This window comes from Quercus suber, unplaced genomic scaffold (genome assembly GCF_002906115.3).
Source record: "Quercus suber isolate HL8 unplaced genomic scaffold, Cork oak 2.0 scaffold_834, whole genome shotgun sequence".
Classification (NCBI taxonomy): domain Eukaryota; kingdom Viridiplantae; phylum Streptophyta; class Magnoliopsida; order Fagales; family Fagaceae; genus Quercus; species Quercus suber.
The window spans coordinates 47,132-64,595 of NW_027070264.1; the positions used below are offsets into that span (position 1 = coordinate 47,132).

Here is a 17,464-nt window from a genome sequence, read left to right on the forward strand (position 1 = left end):
AAATAAAGTGAAGCAGTAATAATGCCGTTCAGAGAAAGAGATTAGACAATAAGAAATTAAACGACACAAAAAGAAAGAGAGAGAAACTCAGCCAAAAAAAAAAAAAGAAAAGAAAAAAAGAGAAGAAGATAAAAACTAGAGTCAGGGCAACTTAGCAGATAGGAGATTAGACACAGTCTCACTAATGAAGCAGAAACAGCGGCAATGTCATGAGTTGATCAAAGAGGGCAAAATCACACACACTCTCTCTTTGTTTGACTGGTATTTGTATTATCTTTTTTAGGAAATTTTTTTCTTTAAAATTGACAAGGATGAAATTGAATTGTTGATTTGAAGATCTGATCAATTTAGATCTAATAAAATTACTAAGGGCTTTTTTCTTGTTTAGCTGGGCTTTACTTTTTATGTTGCTTGGGCTACTTTTTCTTGAATGATGTTTGGGTTAATTTTTTTGGGTTAAAGTGATCAAGGTTATATTTTGAGTGGGTAGAGGGGGGCAAGAACAATTTTCTTAAGCCCAAATTCAAAAAACTCATAAAATATTATATACTTCTCTTTTGTTTTATAAATTTTCGATCCTAATTTGTTCTCTAAATTTTGTGGAACATAATTTGTTCTCCTTAAAAATTAAATAATTTTTAAATTTATTTTTCATTGATTAATCTCTAAAAATATATCACTTTATTATTTTGGGTGTGATTGATTGATATTATTCCTTTTTTAGGTGGTTCATATATTTTTCAAAATTATGTTATGGTGAGTTATTGTGGGGATAAAAGAACTAAGTGGGAGTATTGGGTCGTGGGCCATGCCCGAAGATGCCAAAGAGCCCAATGATGGTCAGGCAGTAAGAAGGTCATGTGGTTTGATGGGCCGAGGACAAGGGCCAATAACAATGAGCAAGTGATGTCTCCCGAGGAGCCAAACTTCCTTGGGAGGCGATGTGAGAGTCTGGAGCCCGACCACCCAGCAAATATCGCGCAGGGGGCAACCATGCTTCGGAAGATAAGCTTCAAAGAGAGGAGCCAACAGTGAACTAAGAAATTTTTTAGAAGAAAGCTGCTATCACCACATTAAATGATCTACACCTAAACAAATGGCCGCATTTATTTGGAAATGATCCCTGGACAATGATATTCAACCTTGCAGCTACACACAGAGGCTCTAGGAAAGTTCTGATGGGACAAGTATCCAAAATATCATCTACCTAATCAACAAGTGGAAGGCTAGGATGGAAGGAGAGGGAAAGACTATATAAGGGGAGGACCTTCGCGAAGGAGGGGGATCAAATTTGCGAAAGAAAAACAAAATATGAACGGTTTTAGACCCCTTAAAACACAACCAAATTGGTTAGCCTAAATTAATTAGCCAAGTTGTTACTTAGTCAAATTATGCAATTCTAGGTTAAAGCAATCAAATAATCATATCAAGATATAAAGCAGCGGAAAATAAATGAACACAAGATATGATGACCCAGGAAACCACACGGTAAAAACCTGGGGAGGATTTGACCTAGCTATCCTCAAGGTAAACCTGAATCCACTATACGAAAGAATTGAAGTTCATACAGAAGGACTACAAGCTCCCCGCTTGACTTCCTAATGCTACCCACCAGTAGAACTTACTGACACGACCACGTGCAAGCTCCGAATCCATGGACTCCTTCTTTCTTGGATCCTTCAATCAGCTACAAGCACCCCCGCTTGATATTCTTTAAGCTTCAATGGTAGCAACCAAGTTGATCATCAAGATGTAGATAATATCTCCAACTTGAAAACCCTAAACTTTGTGTAAAGGAAAACTCCTCAAAGATCTCACAAGAGATTTACACAAAACAGCAATGTATGAGCAACAATACAATTGGAGCAACCTGCAAAAACGTGGCTAGGGTTTTGTTTATATACTTAGGGTAAAAACATAAAACCCTAAACGTTTAAAGAAGTAGGGCTGAGTTGGAAATTCTGCAGAAAAAAAAACCTGTGCGATTTTTGATCGATCGAGTCTATTCTTCGATTGATCGAGCCAGGCCGAAAGTCCCAAGTACTTCTGCAGCCACTCGATTCCAACTTTACAATAATAAACCAACTTTGAGCAAGCCTAAACAAGACTAAATACATTGTTTTGATCATGGTTTGCCAACATTACAAATTAGAGTTCTAAATACATAAAATCCTAAGACCTTAGAACCTAACAAACTCCCCCTTTGGCAATCCGTGACAAAACCCTAATTAAAAACTCAAAGTTTTACAAGTAAAAAGCCCTTTACAAAGAGATGCTCATAAATTTCAAATTCAGCCTAACTACTATCCATTGGTTGCAAGTGTAGACAGCAGCTTAGTTGAATCAACCTGTATATTCCTGAAATACTCAACAAACGCATAAACGCATGTGTGACAGAAAAGAATAAAACAACAGGTATAACATTCTTGTAAGATTCACACAACACAAAATAAAGACATATATAAATGATCAACTCATAAATATAAATTAATAAGCAGTGAATCACAAATCAACAAGAATCAATAAAAAAAATATATCAACCAATGTTACTCCCCCTAACATGAATATCCCCAAAAAATGATATACAAAGTGAAGCACCTAGATACAATCTAAAAAACTCCACAAGTAACAAAAATCTCCCCCTAACAACAAAAACCATCTACAAGTCAAAACTCCACTCCCCCTTTTTGTGACGGAATGCCAAAGAGTAATCATGAGTCGCCATCAAAAGGAGGTGGTGAGGGTGAATGAAGACGCGCTAAATCGGCTCGGAGAGCACGAATCTCATCTAGTAAGTCCACCAAAATCTGACCATGAGCCGCCTGAACGGTCATGACAGTCTCCAGAGTACGATGAACATCAAAGTCGGTCGAAGGAGGTGGAGGAACATCAGCAGCAGCAGCATCATCACCAACTGGATCGAGAACATCCTCACCAGCAGTACCTGTAGAAGAAGAAGGAGGAGCGCTACTAGACGGCTCGGACCTAGGGTGTTTAGAACCAGCTCGAAGATGAGCGGCCCTCTGTCTAAGAAAAGACGCATCTATGGGAGCTATCACATGAACAGGCTCAGAGGAAGGGAAGTCACTAAGGTCAAGATGGAGCAAAATCCTATGAATAAAAATAGGATGAACAAGGGCATGAGAAGAAGATGAACTCCTATAAACATCGTTCAAAGAACGAAGAAAGAGATAGGGAAAACTAATAGGAGCATCAGTAACCAGAGCATACAAAAAGACACACCGCTCAAGAGGAATGGTGTGAACATGAGAAATGGGCCAGGTGGAATGACAAGCTATCCTAAAGAACAGATAGTGCAACCTGGAGAGCTCAGCAGAAGTGATCCTAGGATCAGAACCCCACTGGACAGAAGTCCCAGTGATGTAAGATAAAACATCGCTCAGCCCAGGAGACTCGTCATAAGGATAGACAGGATCCCTAACCAACGGTACCCCTAGAGCATCAGCCACTACCTGAGGAGTAATGGTGTACCCTACACCTCGTATCCAACTCTTTACTAAAGTGTTGGAATCATAGACGTGGATAGAGATGTTTGAATAGAACTCTTTAATCAAGGCAGACGGTGGAGGAGGATCAGAAATGTCTAACAAGGGTAACCAGCCCCGACGCTCAAAGTTTGCCCTAATGGCAGGATCTAGCTCATCTAACAAAACAGAACGCTCAGCCCAAATCTTCCTCTTAAGGTTAAGCTTCTCAAAAAGATCTTGGTTTTTCTCACTCGGAAACCTCTCATGGTCAAAGGAAGGAGGGGATGGAGAGGAAGAGGGAATGGACCTACGGGCTCTAGTCTTCCTAGGCATGATGCTAAGGAAAGGACAGAGACAAAAAAAAAAAACCAAAAAGACACAAAAAAACAAAACCAAGGGCAGACTGCAAGTTAGCAATAAAAATAATAGAATGAAAATCTATATGATGCATGAACAGATATAATGCCATGATGCATGTACTAATGTAGTGAGCAATTAAGTTTAATTGAGATTAAATTGACAAAATTGGCTTGAGCAGGGAATTTCTTAACAAAAAACCCCAAAAATTGAGAACCACTTGAAAATTTTTAAACAAATTGATGAATTGAGCATTACAAAACTTATCACATAGATTATAATGCTTAATTACATCAACACAACAAGCCAATTTCATTAAATTTTTCCCAATTTAACAAAAGCCCCAAATCGGATCAATTAGAAACCCTAGAATTTTCAATTTCACACCAAACTCAAAATTGATCAAATTAAACTTTTTAGATCATGTCTATAGCATGTCCCCACAAAAACCCATTGATCAATTGCATAAAATACGGCTTAAATTAAATGAAAATCCCAAAATTGCAAAGTGCAAAAATCGCCCCTAAATGCATGAAAATATGCATGAAAAGATGAAAATAAAATCAAAAAGAAGGGCAAAAGTGTCTTACCGGCTTGAGGAGAGAGAGATCTTGCAAAAACTACGGAGGAAAACGACAAAAATCTCTATGTGGAGCCTTGCCAACTCGGAGAGAGAGAAGAAAAAGTTTGAAAAGTTTGAATAGTGATTTTGAAAAAGTTAGAATAGAACTTTTAAAAAAGCTTTTTCACGATATTCGATAGATCGAAAAATACATTCGATCGATCGAATGAAACAGTCATTTTAGAACAAACTAAGACACTTTTTCGATCAATCGGAAAACAGATTGGATCGATTGAAATGGACAGAGGCTCACTAAAAATTTTAAAAAAAAATCCAGTTTTGAAAGACACAAACCTAGTTTTGAAAAACTACTCCTCAAAGTATTAAACAAGAAAAGCAAAATGCATGAGTATGAGATGAAATGATTTTTCAAAAACCCAAATTTTTAAACCCAAATTTTGTCAAAAACAAGTTTCAATTATTCTCCCATTGAATTTTCTCAAGCAACAAAAATGTTGTGCACAAATCTCAAGATATTTTCAAACTTGGTTGGTTAGACTAAAAACACACACACACTAGCATGTACAGTGTTTAACAAAGAGTAACTTGTGTAGTGTATGAAACTAACAAAAACTTGAGATACATGTGAGGTGATATGTGAATGGCAATCAAACACAAAGTCTACACAATTCATCACATAGAATTTAAAAGAGACTATCACCTAAAGAGTTACATCCTATAACTCCCACATCTCCTAGAACAAAAGCTTGCAATCATGTAAGATTCTTGCATTTTTGCCTCTTATTTGTATGAGGTGGCATTCAGCCTAATAGTACACACCGGTTTGAATTAAGTGAATTGGCATCAAGCCTAATAGTACACACCAGTTTAATTTAATTTGGGGCTACACCTTATGTTCTTTTTGTGCATGTGCTACACTTTCTCGAGCACAAAATCTTATGATATGCATTAAGGTGTTCATGATTGGCTAGTGAACAGTGGTGAGATGGTTATTTATGCTTTTCTCAAAAGGATCAAGTCCGTCAGTCAAATAGCATGTGACTTCATGATTAAGACAAAGTGATTAAGAGCCAAACACATATTTCCCACACAACATGCACTACAAAGTTTCAACTAGTCAAGTGCAATAAATAAGTTCATCAAAGTTAAACAAGGTACACAAGACATGACATGTGTAAAAAGATAGACCAACCTTGTTTTTCAAAAATCAAGAAAAATAGTGTCAAACATAATTCTTGCTTTCTCCTTTTTTTTTTTTTTTTTAATTTTTTTTTATTTAAGAGAAAACAAATAAATCCTAGAATGAAATGCATGAATGTAATGCAATGCAAATCCTAGAACAAAACGAAAGAAAACACAAAAACCAAAGAACAATGGTCACAGAAGAATAAGCAATGAAGCACAAGGACCATATCAGAAAGACTCAATTAGGTCGAGTCTTTTGCATCCAAAACCTTTTAGATGCATTACGAGCATTGGAGTTCTTATTCACATTTGAGTGATTTCCAACTCCAGGATTGGAATAAAGGTTCAAAGCCTTTACCAATTCACCAATAAGTGCCATAGGATCTTGTGCTTGTGACACAGACACTTTTGGTTTGTTTGCTCTCTTAGCAGCTTAAAGCTTGTAACAGTTAGGACGAATGTGTCCAGACTTACCACAAAAATGACAAACCCAAGCAGGTTTACCATGCATCTTGTCCTTAGAAAGGGTAGGTTTAGTTTCTCTCAGATCAGCCCTATTCTTCTTAGGAGGTGAAACTTCTACGGGTTTGACTACCTCACTCACAGGTGGTTTGACAGTTTCACTCATAACCTCACTCACGGAAGGTTTAGAAGAAGAAGAAGGAACAAAATTTGTGGAATGCGGTGTAGAGTCAAAAATGCTTTCAACATAACCTAACCCAGATTTATCAAAAGGATACTTTTGAACATTCAGTATGTGATCAAGTTTAGAACTAGCAGATCTAGCAACAGATAAATCATGTTCCAAAGTTTTAACTTTATCAAGCAAAAGCATGTTCTCAGATTTAACATTGTTCAAAAGATCATTAGTATCAAACAGTTTAACAAGCAAATTTTTCTTTTCAAGCTCAAGAGAATCAATTTTCTTTAGGCCAAGTTCTACATTCATAGCATCCTTAGCAGCAATTTTGCAGAGTTTATTGTAGGCCTCTTGAAAATCTGCATCCTCAAAGAGTTCCCCATCAGAAGGGTTCTCTTCAACAGATATGCATTCATTGACTACAGCAGTAGCAGTGAAAGCAATGAAGTTTCCATCCTCATCACATCCGGACTCATCATCGGAAACCTTATTATCGCTAAGGGTTACAACCATAGCTTTACCCTTAGTTCTTAAGAATGTAGGACATTCAAATTTCACATGACCATACCCTTGACAACCAAAACACTGAGGACCCAAAGAATTATTTGAAGACTGACCAATTTTTTCTTTTGGTTTTTCAAAGTTGTTAATCTTAGTGGGATCATTCTTCCTAAAATTTCTAGGTTCAGCAGTGTATGTACCTCTTGCCTTTCTATTGGTATTTCTAAGAAAGTTTTTGAAATTTTTGTCAAGATAGGCAATCTCTGTAGGCAATCTCTGTAGCAGAGAGCTCATCATCAAATCCACCACAATCAACATCATCAACTGACTTAAGAGCCATTGATTTGGATTTGTTCACTTTAGGTAGGTCAGACTCATAGGACTGAAGAGATCCTACAAGCTCATTAACAGGGATGGAGTCCACATCCTTGCTTTCAGTGATGACAGTCACTTTGGGTCTAAAGTTTTCAGTTAAGGATCTAAGTATCTTTCTAACAATTTTAGGTTGATCATAGACTTCACCCAAATTAAAAGCAGAATTGACAATATCATTTAATTTAGCATAGAATTCATCAAAAGATTCATCATCAGACATTCTAATGCTTTCAAATCTAGAAGTCAATTGTTACAATTTATTGATCTTAACTGCTTTTGTGCCTTCATGCACAGTTTGGAGGATTTTCCAAGTAGTATGAGCAACCTCAACATTAGAGATCCTCTTAAATTCTTCCATAGAAACAGCGTTGAAGATGACATTCATAACTTTGCTATTGAAGCCAACTGCTTCTTTTTCAGAAGTTTGCCACTCACTCACAGGAGTAGTGGGCTTCTCCCATCCGTACTCAATGGAATTCCAGACTCTCTCATCAATGGATTTCAGGAATGCTTTCATCCTTACTTTCCAATAAGCATAGTTGTTCCCATCAAAGTGAGGAGGAACAAACAAAGAGTGTCCATGCTCCATGACAACAGGGGTCAAGGATTAGCTCAGAGATCAAGAAATCTCCAACAAAAGAGCAACCTGCTCTGATATCACTTGAACGGTTTTAGACCCCTTAAAACACAACCAGATTGGTTAGCCTAGATTAATTAGCCAAGTTGTTACTTAGTCAAATTATGCAATTCTAGGTTAAAGCAATCAAATAATCATATCAAGATATAAAGCAGCGGAAAATAAATGAACACAAGATATGATGACCCAGGAAACCACACGGTAAAAACCTGGGGAGGATTTGACCTAGCTATCCTCAAGGTAAACCTGAATCCACTATACGAAAGAATTGAAGTTCATACAGAAGGACTACAAGCTCCCCGCTTGACTTCCTAATGCTACAACTTTCCAATAAGCATAGTTGTTCCCATCAAAGTGAGGAGGAACAAACAGAGAGTGTCCATGCTCCATGACAACAGGGGTCAAGGATCAGCTCAGAGATCAAGAAATCTCCAACAAAAGAGCAACCTGCTCTGATACCACTTGAACGGTTTTAGATCCCTTAAAACACAACCAGATTGGTTAGCCTAGATTAATTAGCCAAGTTGTTACTTAGTCAAATTAAACAATTCTAGGTTAAAACAATCAAACAATCATATCAAGATATAAAGCAGCGGAAAATAAATGAACACAAGATATGATGGCCCAGGAAACCACACGGTAAAAACCTGGGGAAGATTTGACCTAGCTATTCTCAAGGTAAACCTGAATCCATTATGCGAAAGAATCGAAGTTCATACAAAAGGACTACAAGCTCCCCGCTTGACTTCCTAATGCTACCCACCAGTAGAACTTACTGACACGACCACGTGCAAGCTCCGAATCCACGGACTCCTTCTTTCTTGGATTCTTCAATCAGCTACAAGCACCCCCGCTTGATATTCTTTAAGCTTCAATGGTAGCAACCAAGTTGATCATCAAGATGTAGACAATATCTCCAACTTGAAAACCCTAAGCTTTGTGTAAAGGAAAACTCCTCAAAGATCTCACAAGAGATTTACACAAAACAGCAATGTATGAGCAACAATACAATTGGAGCAACCTCCAAAAACGTGGCTAGGGTTTTGTTTATATACCTAGGGTAAAAACATAAAACCCTAAACGTTTAATGAAGTAGGGCTGAGTTGGAAATTCTGCAAAAAAAACAACCTGTGCGATTTTCGATCAATCGAGTCTATTCTTCGATTGATCGAGCCAGGCCGAAAGTCCCAAGTACTTCTCCAGCCACTCGATTCCAACTTTACAATAATAAACCAACTTTGAGCAAGCCTAAATAAGACTAAATACATTGTTTTGATCATGGTTTGCCAACATTACAAATTAGAGTTCTAAATACATAAAATCCTAAGACCTTAGAACCTAACACGAGTTATAACAAACTGAAAATAAAATAAAATATAAAAAAAATTTCTAGAGCCTTATAGTGACGTTTTAAGGAGCCCTATAGTGACGTTTTTAGACTCTATAGTGGCATTTTGGAAATCGAGCTCCATGAACTTTAGTTCCATGCAAGGTTTTTTTTTTTTTTTTTAAGTTTGATCGCCCCATACCTATAGTGACGTTTTAAGGATCCTATAGTGGCATTTTGAAACTAGATTTTTGGACAATCAAGTTATAACAAGGGCATTTCCCTAATTAATTTGGAAATGGGGCAAAATGCTAATTTTTTTTTTTAAAAAAAAAAAAAAAAAAAAGGTAGAGGCCAATTTTCTCCCACCATATAATTTCCCTAATTAATTTGGAAATGGGGCAAAATGCTAATTTTTTTTTTTAAAAAAAAAAAAAAAAAAAAAGGTAGAGGCCAATTTTCTCCCACCATATGTCAAACTACATTTACATCTTCGATTAGAAAAATGTAAAGTTATATCTAATTTGATTTTCGAATCAATTCCACTACTAAATAGAAGCTGAAGAATCACTATGTAGTGAGTTTGACAAATAAACTATTAGTAACACCCAAAAGATTCTTTGAATAGGACATAGAAATTATATGGTTTCACACACGTTTCACATATTCTACATTTGAATTATTATATCCATACTTCCAACCACAACATTTGCAAAAAGTTGAGTCTTTAACTTTGCTTCAAAGTGAAGGAAAGCACATAAAATATGTTTAACTTGAAGACCATGCATGTTCATAAAACTTGTTTCTCAAATAAAACCACTCCTAATTAAGCATTGATAAAATACCATATCATGAGTCTAATATGATTTAGAAAACTCTAAAATAATATAAAAGAGATGGAAATAAAATCATGCACTTAAAAATTACAAAAATAACAAAGGAAAAAAAAAACTTCAATTATTGAAAAGAGCCACATCCCCAATCATAGCATGACCATTTGATTAATTATTTTTTCTTAGTCATGTTTTCCACACTTGAAAGTAAATACGGAGGCTGTGCACCAGTCCACTACAATAATATTGACTATCTACAAAAAATTTTACCAAACTAAAAATAAATAAAACTGGTTATGAGTTATGACATGCCAACGGCAAGCACCCACTTATAGTTTTTAATTTTATTATAACAAAAATTATTGTTGCAATTTGGCTGAAAGCCTTTAACTCTCTAAACAGAAGTTACTTTGAAAACTTCTTTTTTTGGGGGGAAGAAATATGGATATGCATAGAAACTATAAATAGTTAAAAGTCTATTACAAGATTTGCAGTCTTAATCGAAGGCTATAAAATCCTCCACCACAGGCTGCGGGTTATAAAAAATAAAAAAATTAAAAAAAAAACAAAAACAAAAACAACACAGTTACAAATACTAGAGGAACTAAGCCTTGCAAAGGCATTTGCAGTGATTGGCTTCACCAAATTTGACAATGTTGGAAGAATTTTTTTTCTCTAACTCTCCATCTAGTTGGATTGGTAATATTTAATCTAAACAACGAAATGGATCCATTTAAAATGAAGATTTTAATACAATACGGAATGCACCCATTCGTTATCAAATGAACTTGGGATGTTTCAATGAACTAGTATTAATTGTTAACTACGCAGAGAACTGAAAATACTAGAATCTTACACAAAGCTGCAATCAGCATACTCTAAAGACTATACTATACTCTAAAGTGCAACTATATTCAAAATCCATATGTCTTGAGGCACACTGCATAAAATTTGGAGGTACATACTAAGAGCATTTAAATGGCAACTAAGAAAGAACAGCCATAACATCTGAAACCCTCAAAGCAATGTAATCGTAACCGTCTTTGCCCTTAAAGTCAATCTCGGCATAATTGGAATACATGACTATGCTCCCTGGGGCGAGGGATAATGGTTTCCTGTTGCCTTCTTCATCCAGAGGACTAGGCCCAACCGCAATCACCTGTTGCATCCAATGTAGAATAAACATCAAATATTAATCTGCCCAAACATCGAAATCCCATCTTACAATCCTAAAAAAAGTATTCAGCTAATGCTTGGGAGAGCATAAAGCTAAAGATGCTCTAGTCCTCACCGTCCCAATGGAAGGTTTCTCCTTGGTCACCTTTGTCAGCAACAAACCCCCAGCAGTCTTTTCCTTAGGCTCAGCAACCTGCACTTGAGTTCAAACGTACAAGGTATAATACCAAACACTACTTCAGGTTCTCAGTGGCTCACATGATAAACCAAGAAAAGACAAATAAAGCATAATGCAAGATCAGACATGATATATCATGCACAGCTACATTATTATTTTGCAGTAAACCAAAAACAGTTCACTGACAACAACCCCAGGATGAGACCTTTACATTGACATTATTATTTATCCTTGGCTATACTCCACTATACACATTTCATGAAAATACATGCAAGGGTAATGAACTTCAAAAATATAACAAACCTTGATTAAAACTCTATCATTCAGGGGCTTAAGTTCCTTGGCATCATAAAAATACTGAATCACAAGGTGGAACAATGGCAAAGGGAAAATTAACAAAATGAGGAATCTTGAAATTGAAAAAAAAAAAAAAAAGTAATAACAAATGTAAATAACGTAAAAGAGTAATTCATAGTATCAATCTCCAACAACTCAAAAATAAAGGTAAAATAAAATTAAAAATTATTTACAATAATGCACATTCCTTGGACAAGTACACTATCACGACTTATACATTCAAGATGGAAATATGTAAGTAATGGATTTTCTTTTTTTAACTTTTTTTTTAAATTGCGATTTCTTTAGGAAACGACCACATTACAACAATCACGCCTCCACGCTTCCAAGGCTGTTGGAAGCAAATTGCAATTATTATCAGTAATGGATCATGATAAAGTACATTTCTTTTATTTTAATTATGTGGGATGGACAGATTTCTCTCAACATCTTCTTCCCCTCTGGACATTTTGCTAAAATACTGCACTTTCTTTTTGGTTCCTCACCATTATATTCATGGTGTACTATTGACATTTATGTCACTTTGTCACAATGAGGAATATAAAATGAGCACCATATGTCAAACTACATTTACAGCTTCGATTAGAAAAATGTAAAGTTATATCTAATTTGATTTTCGAATCAATTCCACTACTAAATAAAAGCTGAAGAATCATTATGTAGTGAGTTTGACAAATAAAATATTAGTAACAGCCAAAAGATTCTTTGAATAGGACATAGAAGTTATATGGTAACGTTTCACATATTCTACATTTGAATTATTATATCCATACTTCCAACCACAACATTTGCAAAAAGTTGAGTCTTTTAACTTTGCTTCAAAGTGAAGGAAAGCACATAAAATATGTTTAACTTGAAGACCACGCATGTTTAGATAGAATTAAAGCTATTGTTCTGGTCCCTCAACACGCGTTTTTTTTTTGCTGAAAGGTCCCTCAACACGCGTTACTTCCATTACCAAAAAGTAAAAACATTATCTTCTTGATTTTACTCTTTAATTACACTGTATTGACAATCATTTAACAACCATATAATACCAAATTACAGCCTAGCTTAAATTTGCTCCCGCTGCAGCTTGGTTCCACTTGGAATGTTGCATATTAACCAAATAATGCATCCAAATAAAGCCTTACTTGGGAAAAATAGTTGAAAGTGGTAATATCAACCATAAGATTGTAGTTTCTCATAAATATTTCATTAATTTTTTTGATAATTCGATGGTTACAAGAGGGGATGAGGGTTTTAAATATTGACTGTCTCAGTTGGAAATACTAAGAAGTGTCAGCTGAACTACAAGGCTCTTGGTACTTTATTAATAACCCATAAAGCAAAGCTTAATAAATTCTATTCAAGTATAGGAACAATGCTTCTTGTGCACTTCTTTTCATCTCTTTTTTTTTTTTTTTTTAATAAATATTTTTTTTTCTTTTTGACAGATAGCTGAGATAGGATGACATTAAATACCTACATACTTTTGTGCCACAATTGTATTGTGTTAAAATTTAAGATTACACTCTTTTATGCTACAAATCTGGACAAACAGTAGAGAAAAAATAGTTAAATAATTAGTCACAATCTATCCTATAAGATAAAAAAAGTGAGCTAAAGAATGTGGTGTTAGAAGTACTTATCAGTTATCGCTTTCAATACCCACCGCACACTGATTCACCGCGAAACTATTCTATACTTTTTACTTTTTCTCATGCATTTGTTTTATTCAACAAAAAGAAAGTTGTTGATCATCTTTTTGGTCTTTTTGGCGGGTAGGAACATAATGGATGCTTTATACAAATTGACCTATATATTTTTATTGGACTAATTTTAAAAAAATTATAAGAATCATTTTACGGTTGGGATGGTAGTAGATATTTTTTAAAATTTTTTTATATCATAAAATTAGGAGGGGTAGTAGTAGATTTGTATAATGTTCGGTTTGGTTGTGTTAGATTCAAATTGGCTTAGGGTCCCTTTGAATACAGCTGAAAACTGAAAATACTGTAGCAAAATAATTTTTAAATGTGTGAATAGTACTGTAAGACGCATTTTTAATGAAAAAATTGCTGAAAAGTGAAAATTGTGAGTCCGTGAACAGTGCACAAATGCACTGTTCATTAACAAAAGTCAGCAAGTGCGGCTACTATTCATTGAACAGTATCCACACAGTAACCGTGAACAGTGAAAAATCAGCCTTTACGTCCTAATGCTGAAAAGTTTTTTTTTTTTTTTTTTTTTTTTTTTTTAAAGACAGAAACGCAAACGTGTTTGGGAAGCGCAAAACGCGCTTCCCAAACGCACTCTTAGTGTACGTTTGGATTGCATTGGGGATAAAAAAATTTTGCGTTTTGCTAAAAAAATGGTGGGTCCCACAGTATTGTTCATGTACTTTTTGGTACTATTTATGAGCTCCACTATACTATTTCAACTAACTTTTAGCTTTATTTACAGTACTTTCAATAATAAGTTTTCAATTTTAGCAAAATAAGCGGTATCCAAACACACTTTTAATGTTTGGACCGTAGATTTGATTCTTGAAATCCATCTACTTTGAATACTCCAAAAAGTTAATAATATTATTAATTAATAATAACCCCCCACCCCCAAAAAAAAGGGGCAAGTTCAGCCTTGAGCATGCATCTCTAGGAGTCAGATGTACGCATTTATCATGTGTGAGACGCAAAAATGAATCTGAATTCATCGGTTTTCAATGCCAAAATTTCAAAGCATTTGTAGCACTTAAATTTGTCTCTAGAATTGTGATTTCAACCAAACACGCACCACTGGCAGAACCATGGTAGGAACGTGACAGAATCTAGTAATACTGGGATTACAATTAATCTCTTACTCATTTTTACAACTATCTTACCTAACAGATTGTAATTAAATTTGTCACTTTCACATGGGCAGACATCTTTTTTTTTCATCAATCATATTAAATAATTGTAGAATTGGTGGTAAAATACATTGTGGTCCTAGCATTTTTTACTAGCAAAAACTTTATACATCCAGCAAGATAATACTCAATCATTCAAAATAATGATAAAAGAAAAATATTTGTATTAGGTTGATTTAGGATCATATCTTTCACGCCTTTGGTCAATCTTATTTTGTTTTATAACGTATTTGAGAAGGCTAAGAAAGACAGAATAATGAAATGGTGTTATAAGCGTGAGGCGTGCCTTTCTTGGATGCATCAACAACAACAATGTGAAAGAGGGGAATAATCCTCCATATTAAGAAAACCATCCATATTCCAAATGGATGGTCAATTGTATTATCTTCTGCACAAAACATTCTTCAAATAATGCATAAACAATAATTTTGAACTTATTTACTTGGAACCAACAAGCGTTGTTGATAGTCAAGAGCTGCTTGTAACTCAACTTGCACCTCTTGGTATTTCTATTTTTTTTTTTTTAAAAAAAAACAGTTGTTGATATATATCAAAGCAAATAATGCACACTAGTAGCCTTCAAAATTGAGATGTTGACCATATCAATATATTATTTCTGAAAGTCAAAGGGGATAAGGATTCCATTTCCATTGAAATGATTTTATGAGCTGGTTAGCATAATCAAAGTTGACTTAGTTGGCCTACCATCTGCTAAACCAGAAAGAAAAGTGTCAATTAAACAAAGCTAATTATGTAATCAATTTAATCATACAGACAGCCAAGGGAAAGTGATGAGCAAGTGGCCTCAAAAATATATATTGAACAATGAGTGGTGGAATAATGGGATAAATTTCATCTTAGAAGTTTAAGGAATGGCCAATTACAAAAAAAAGGCCTCCACTAGTATATAGTATATACAAGCCTTAAAAAGACACAAAATGTTAAACAATAAACCATAAAATATTTGCAGAAAGAACAATGATCGAGATATTCACTCTCTTTTTCTATTTAATTCGTAAAATTATCTCTAAGATTTCAACTTTATCACAACATTGTAGATATTACTAGGTCCACTTAATCAAATGAAAATTTTTGAACATACAGATAGGATCCCATCTATATCAGAGATTCATAATATGAAATTTTCATTTGTGCTGGAAAATGATTTCACATGTAAGCTGTGATTTCTTAAAAATTTTATGGAGCATGCAACTATGAACAATCATATGATAACAGAGTCAATGTTTGCTACACATTTCTTCATACTATACATCACCGGGAAGACGAATAGAAAAAATTCTATTCTTTAATAGATACTGATTGTGACACCATGTGATAACAAGAAATTCAAGCGCATGATTAAAACCTAAAAGTTCATTAAATTTATAAGAAAAACTCTAGAATCTATAGAAACATAAGGAAAAACACGAATAATATTTTTGAAGATTAATTAAACTCTGATATTCGATTTATAGCGTAAGGTTAACTTTTATTTTTTTGAGAAACAGCGTAAGGTTAACTTATGGGTTCATAAAACTTGTTTCTCAAATAAAACCACTCCTAATTAAGCATTGATAAAATACCATATCAAGAGTCCAATATGATTTAGAAAACTCTAAAATAATAGAAAAGAGGTGGAAATAAAATCATGCACCTAAAAATTACAAAAATAATAAAGGGAAAAAAAAAAAAAAAAAAACTTCAATTATTGAAAAGAGCCACATCATAATAGAAAAGAGGTGGAAATAAAATCATGCACCTAAAAATTACAAAAATAATAAAGGGAAAAAAAAAAAAAAAAAAACTTCAATTATTGAAAAGAGCCACATCCCTAATCAAAGTATGACCATTTGATTAATTATTATTTTTTCTTAGTCATGTTTTCTACACTTGAAAGTACACACGGAGGCTGTGCACCAGTCCACTACAATAATATTGACTATCTACAAAAAAATTTACCAAACTAAAAATAAATAAAACTGGTTATGAGTAATTAGTATTACATGCCCAAGGCAAGCACCCACTTATAGTTTTTAATTTTATTATAAGAAAAATTATTGCAGGCCGCAGGTTAAAAAAAAAAAAAAAACATAGATACTAATACTAGAGGGACTAAGCCTTGCAAAGGCATTTGCAGTGATCGGCTTCACCAAATTTGACAATGTTGGAAGAATTTTTTTTCTCTAATTCTCCATCTAGTTGGATTGGTAATATTTAATCTAAACAATGAAAGGGATCCATTTAAAATGAAGATTTTAATACAATATGGAATACACCCATTCATTATCAAATGAACCTGGGATGTTTCAATGAACTAGTATTAATTGTTAACTATGCAGAGAACTGAAAATACTAGAATCTGACACAAAGCTGCAATCAGCATACTCTAAAGATTGAAGTGCAACTATATTCAAAATCCATATGTCTTGAGGCACATCTGCATAAAATTTTGGAGGTACATACTAAGAGCATTTAGGGTCTGTTTGGATACCGTTTACAGCTGAAAACTGAAAATACTGTAGCAAAATAATTTTTAAATGTATGAATAGTACCGTGAGACCCAGTTTTAAAGTTTTTTTTTCTATAAAAACAAAACGTACTTATAGGTCCCGTGAACAGTGCATAGGACCCACCAAAAACCGCTGGATGCACAACTCTGGACACGCAAAACACTATCCAAATGTACGCTTAATTAACAACTAAGAAAGAACGGCCATAACATCTGAAACCCTCAAAGCAATGTAATCGTAACGGTCTTTGCCCTTAAATTCATTCCCTGCATAATTGGAGTACATGACTATGCTCCCTAGGGCGAGGGATAATGGTTTCCTGTTCCCTTCTTCATCCAGAGGACTAGGCCCAACCGCAATCACCTATCACATCCAATGCAGAATAAACATCAAACATTAGTCTGCCCAAACACTGAAATCCTATCTT

General features: G+C 34.6%; 1 protein-coding gene and 1 long non-coding RNA gene across 5 annotated transcripts in view; both read right to left on the bottom strand.

Moving 5' to 3' along the window:
• Positions 1-10,631: 10,631 nt before the first annotated feature.
• LOC136065029 (uncharacterized) lies at positions 10,632-11,571 on the bottom strand. The gene is made up of 2 exons (XR_010626676.1): positions 11,218-11,571; positions 10,632-11,085 (listed from the first exon to the last, which is right to left on the bottom strand). It is a non-coding gene; the product is annotated as an uncharacterized LOC136065029 (long non-coding RNA).
• A 5,338-nt stretch (positions 11,572-16,909) lies between these two features.
• The window catches only part of LOC112007108 (20 kDa chaperonin, chloroplastic-like), a 30,203-nt gene continuing 29,648 nt past the window's right edge, over positions 16,910-17,464 (bottom strand). For all 4 annotated transcript variants that reach the window (XR_010626674.1, XR_010626675.1, XM_065767679.1 and 1 more), the window contains one exon: positions 16,910-17,400. Coding sequence is in view for 1 of the 4 variants with exons in the window: in XM_065767679.1 (XP_065623751.1) it covers positions 17,381-17,400 (20 nt within the window). In the remaining 3 variants the exon portion in view is untranslated. The remainder of the gene's footprint in view (positions 17,401-17,464) is intronic.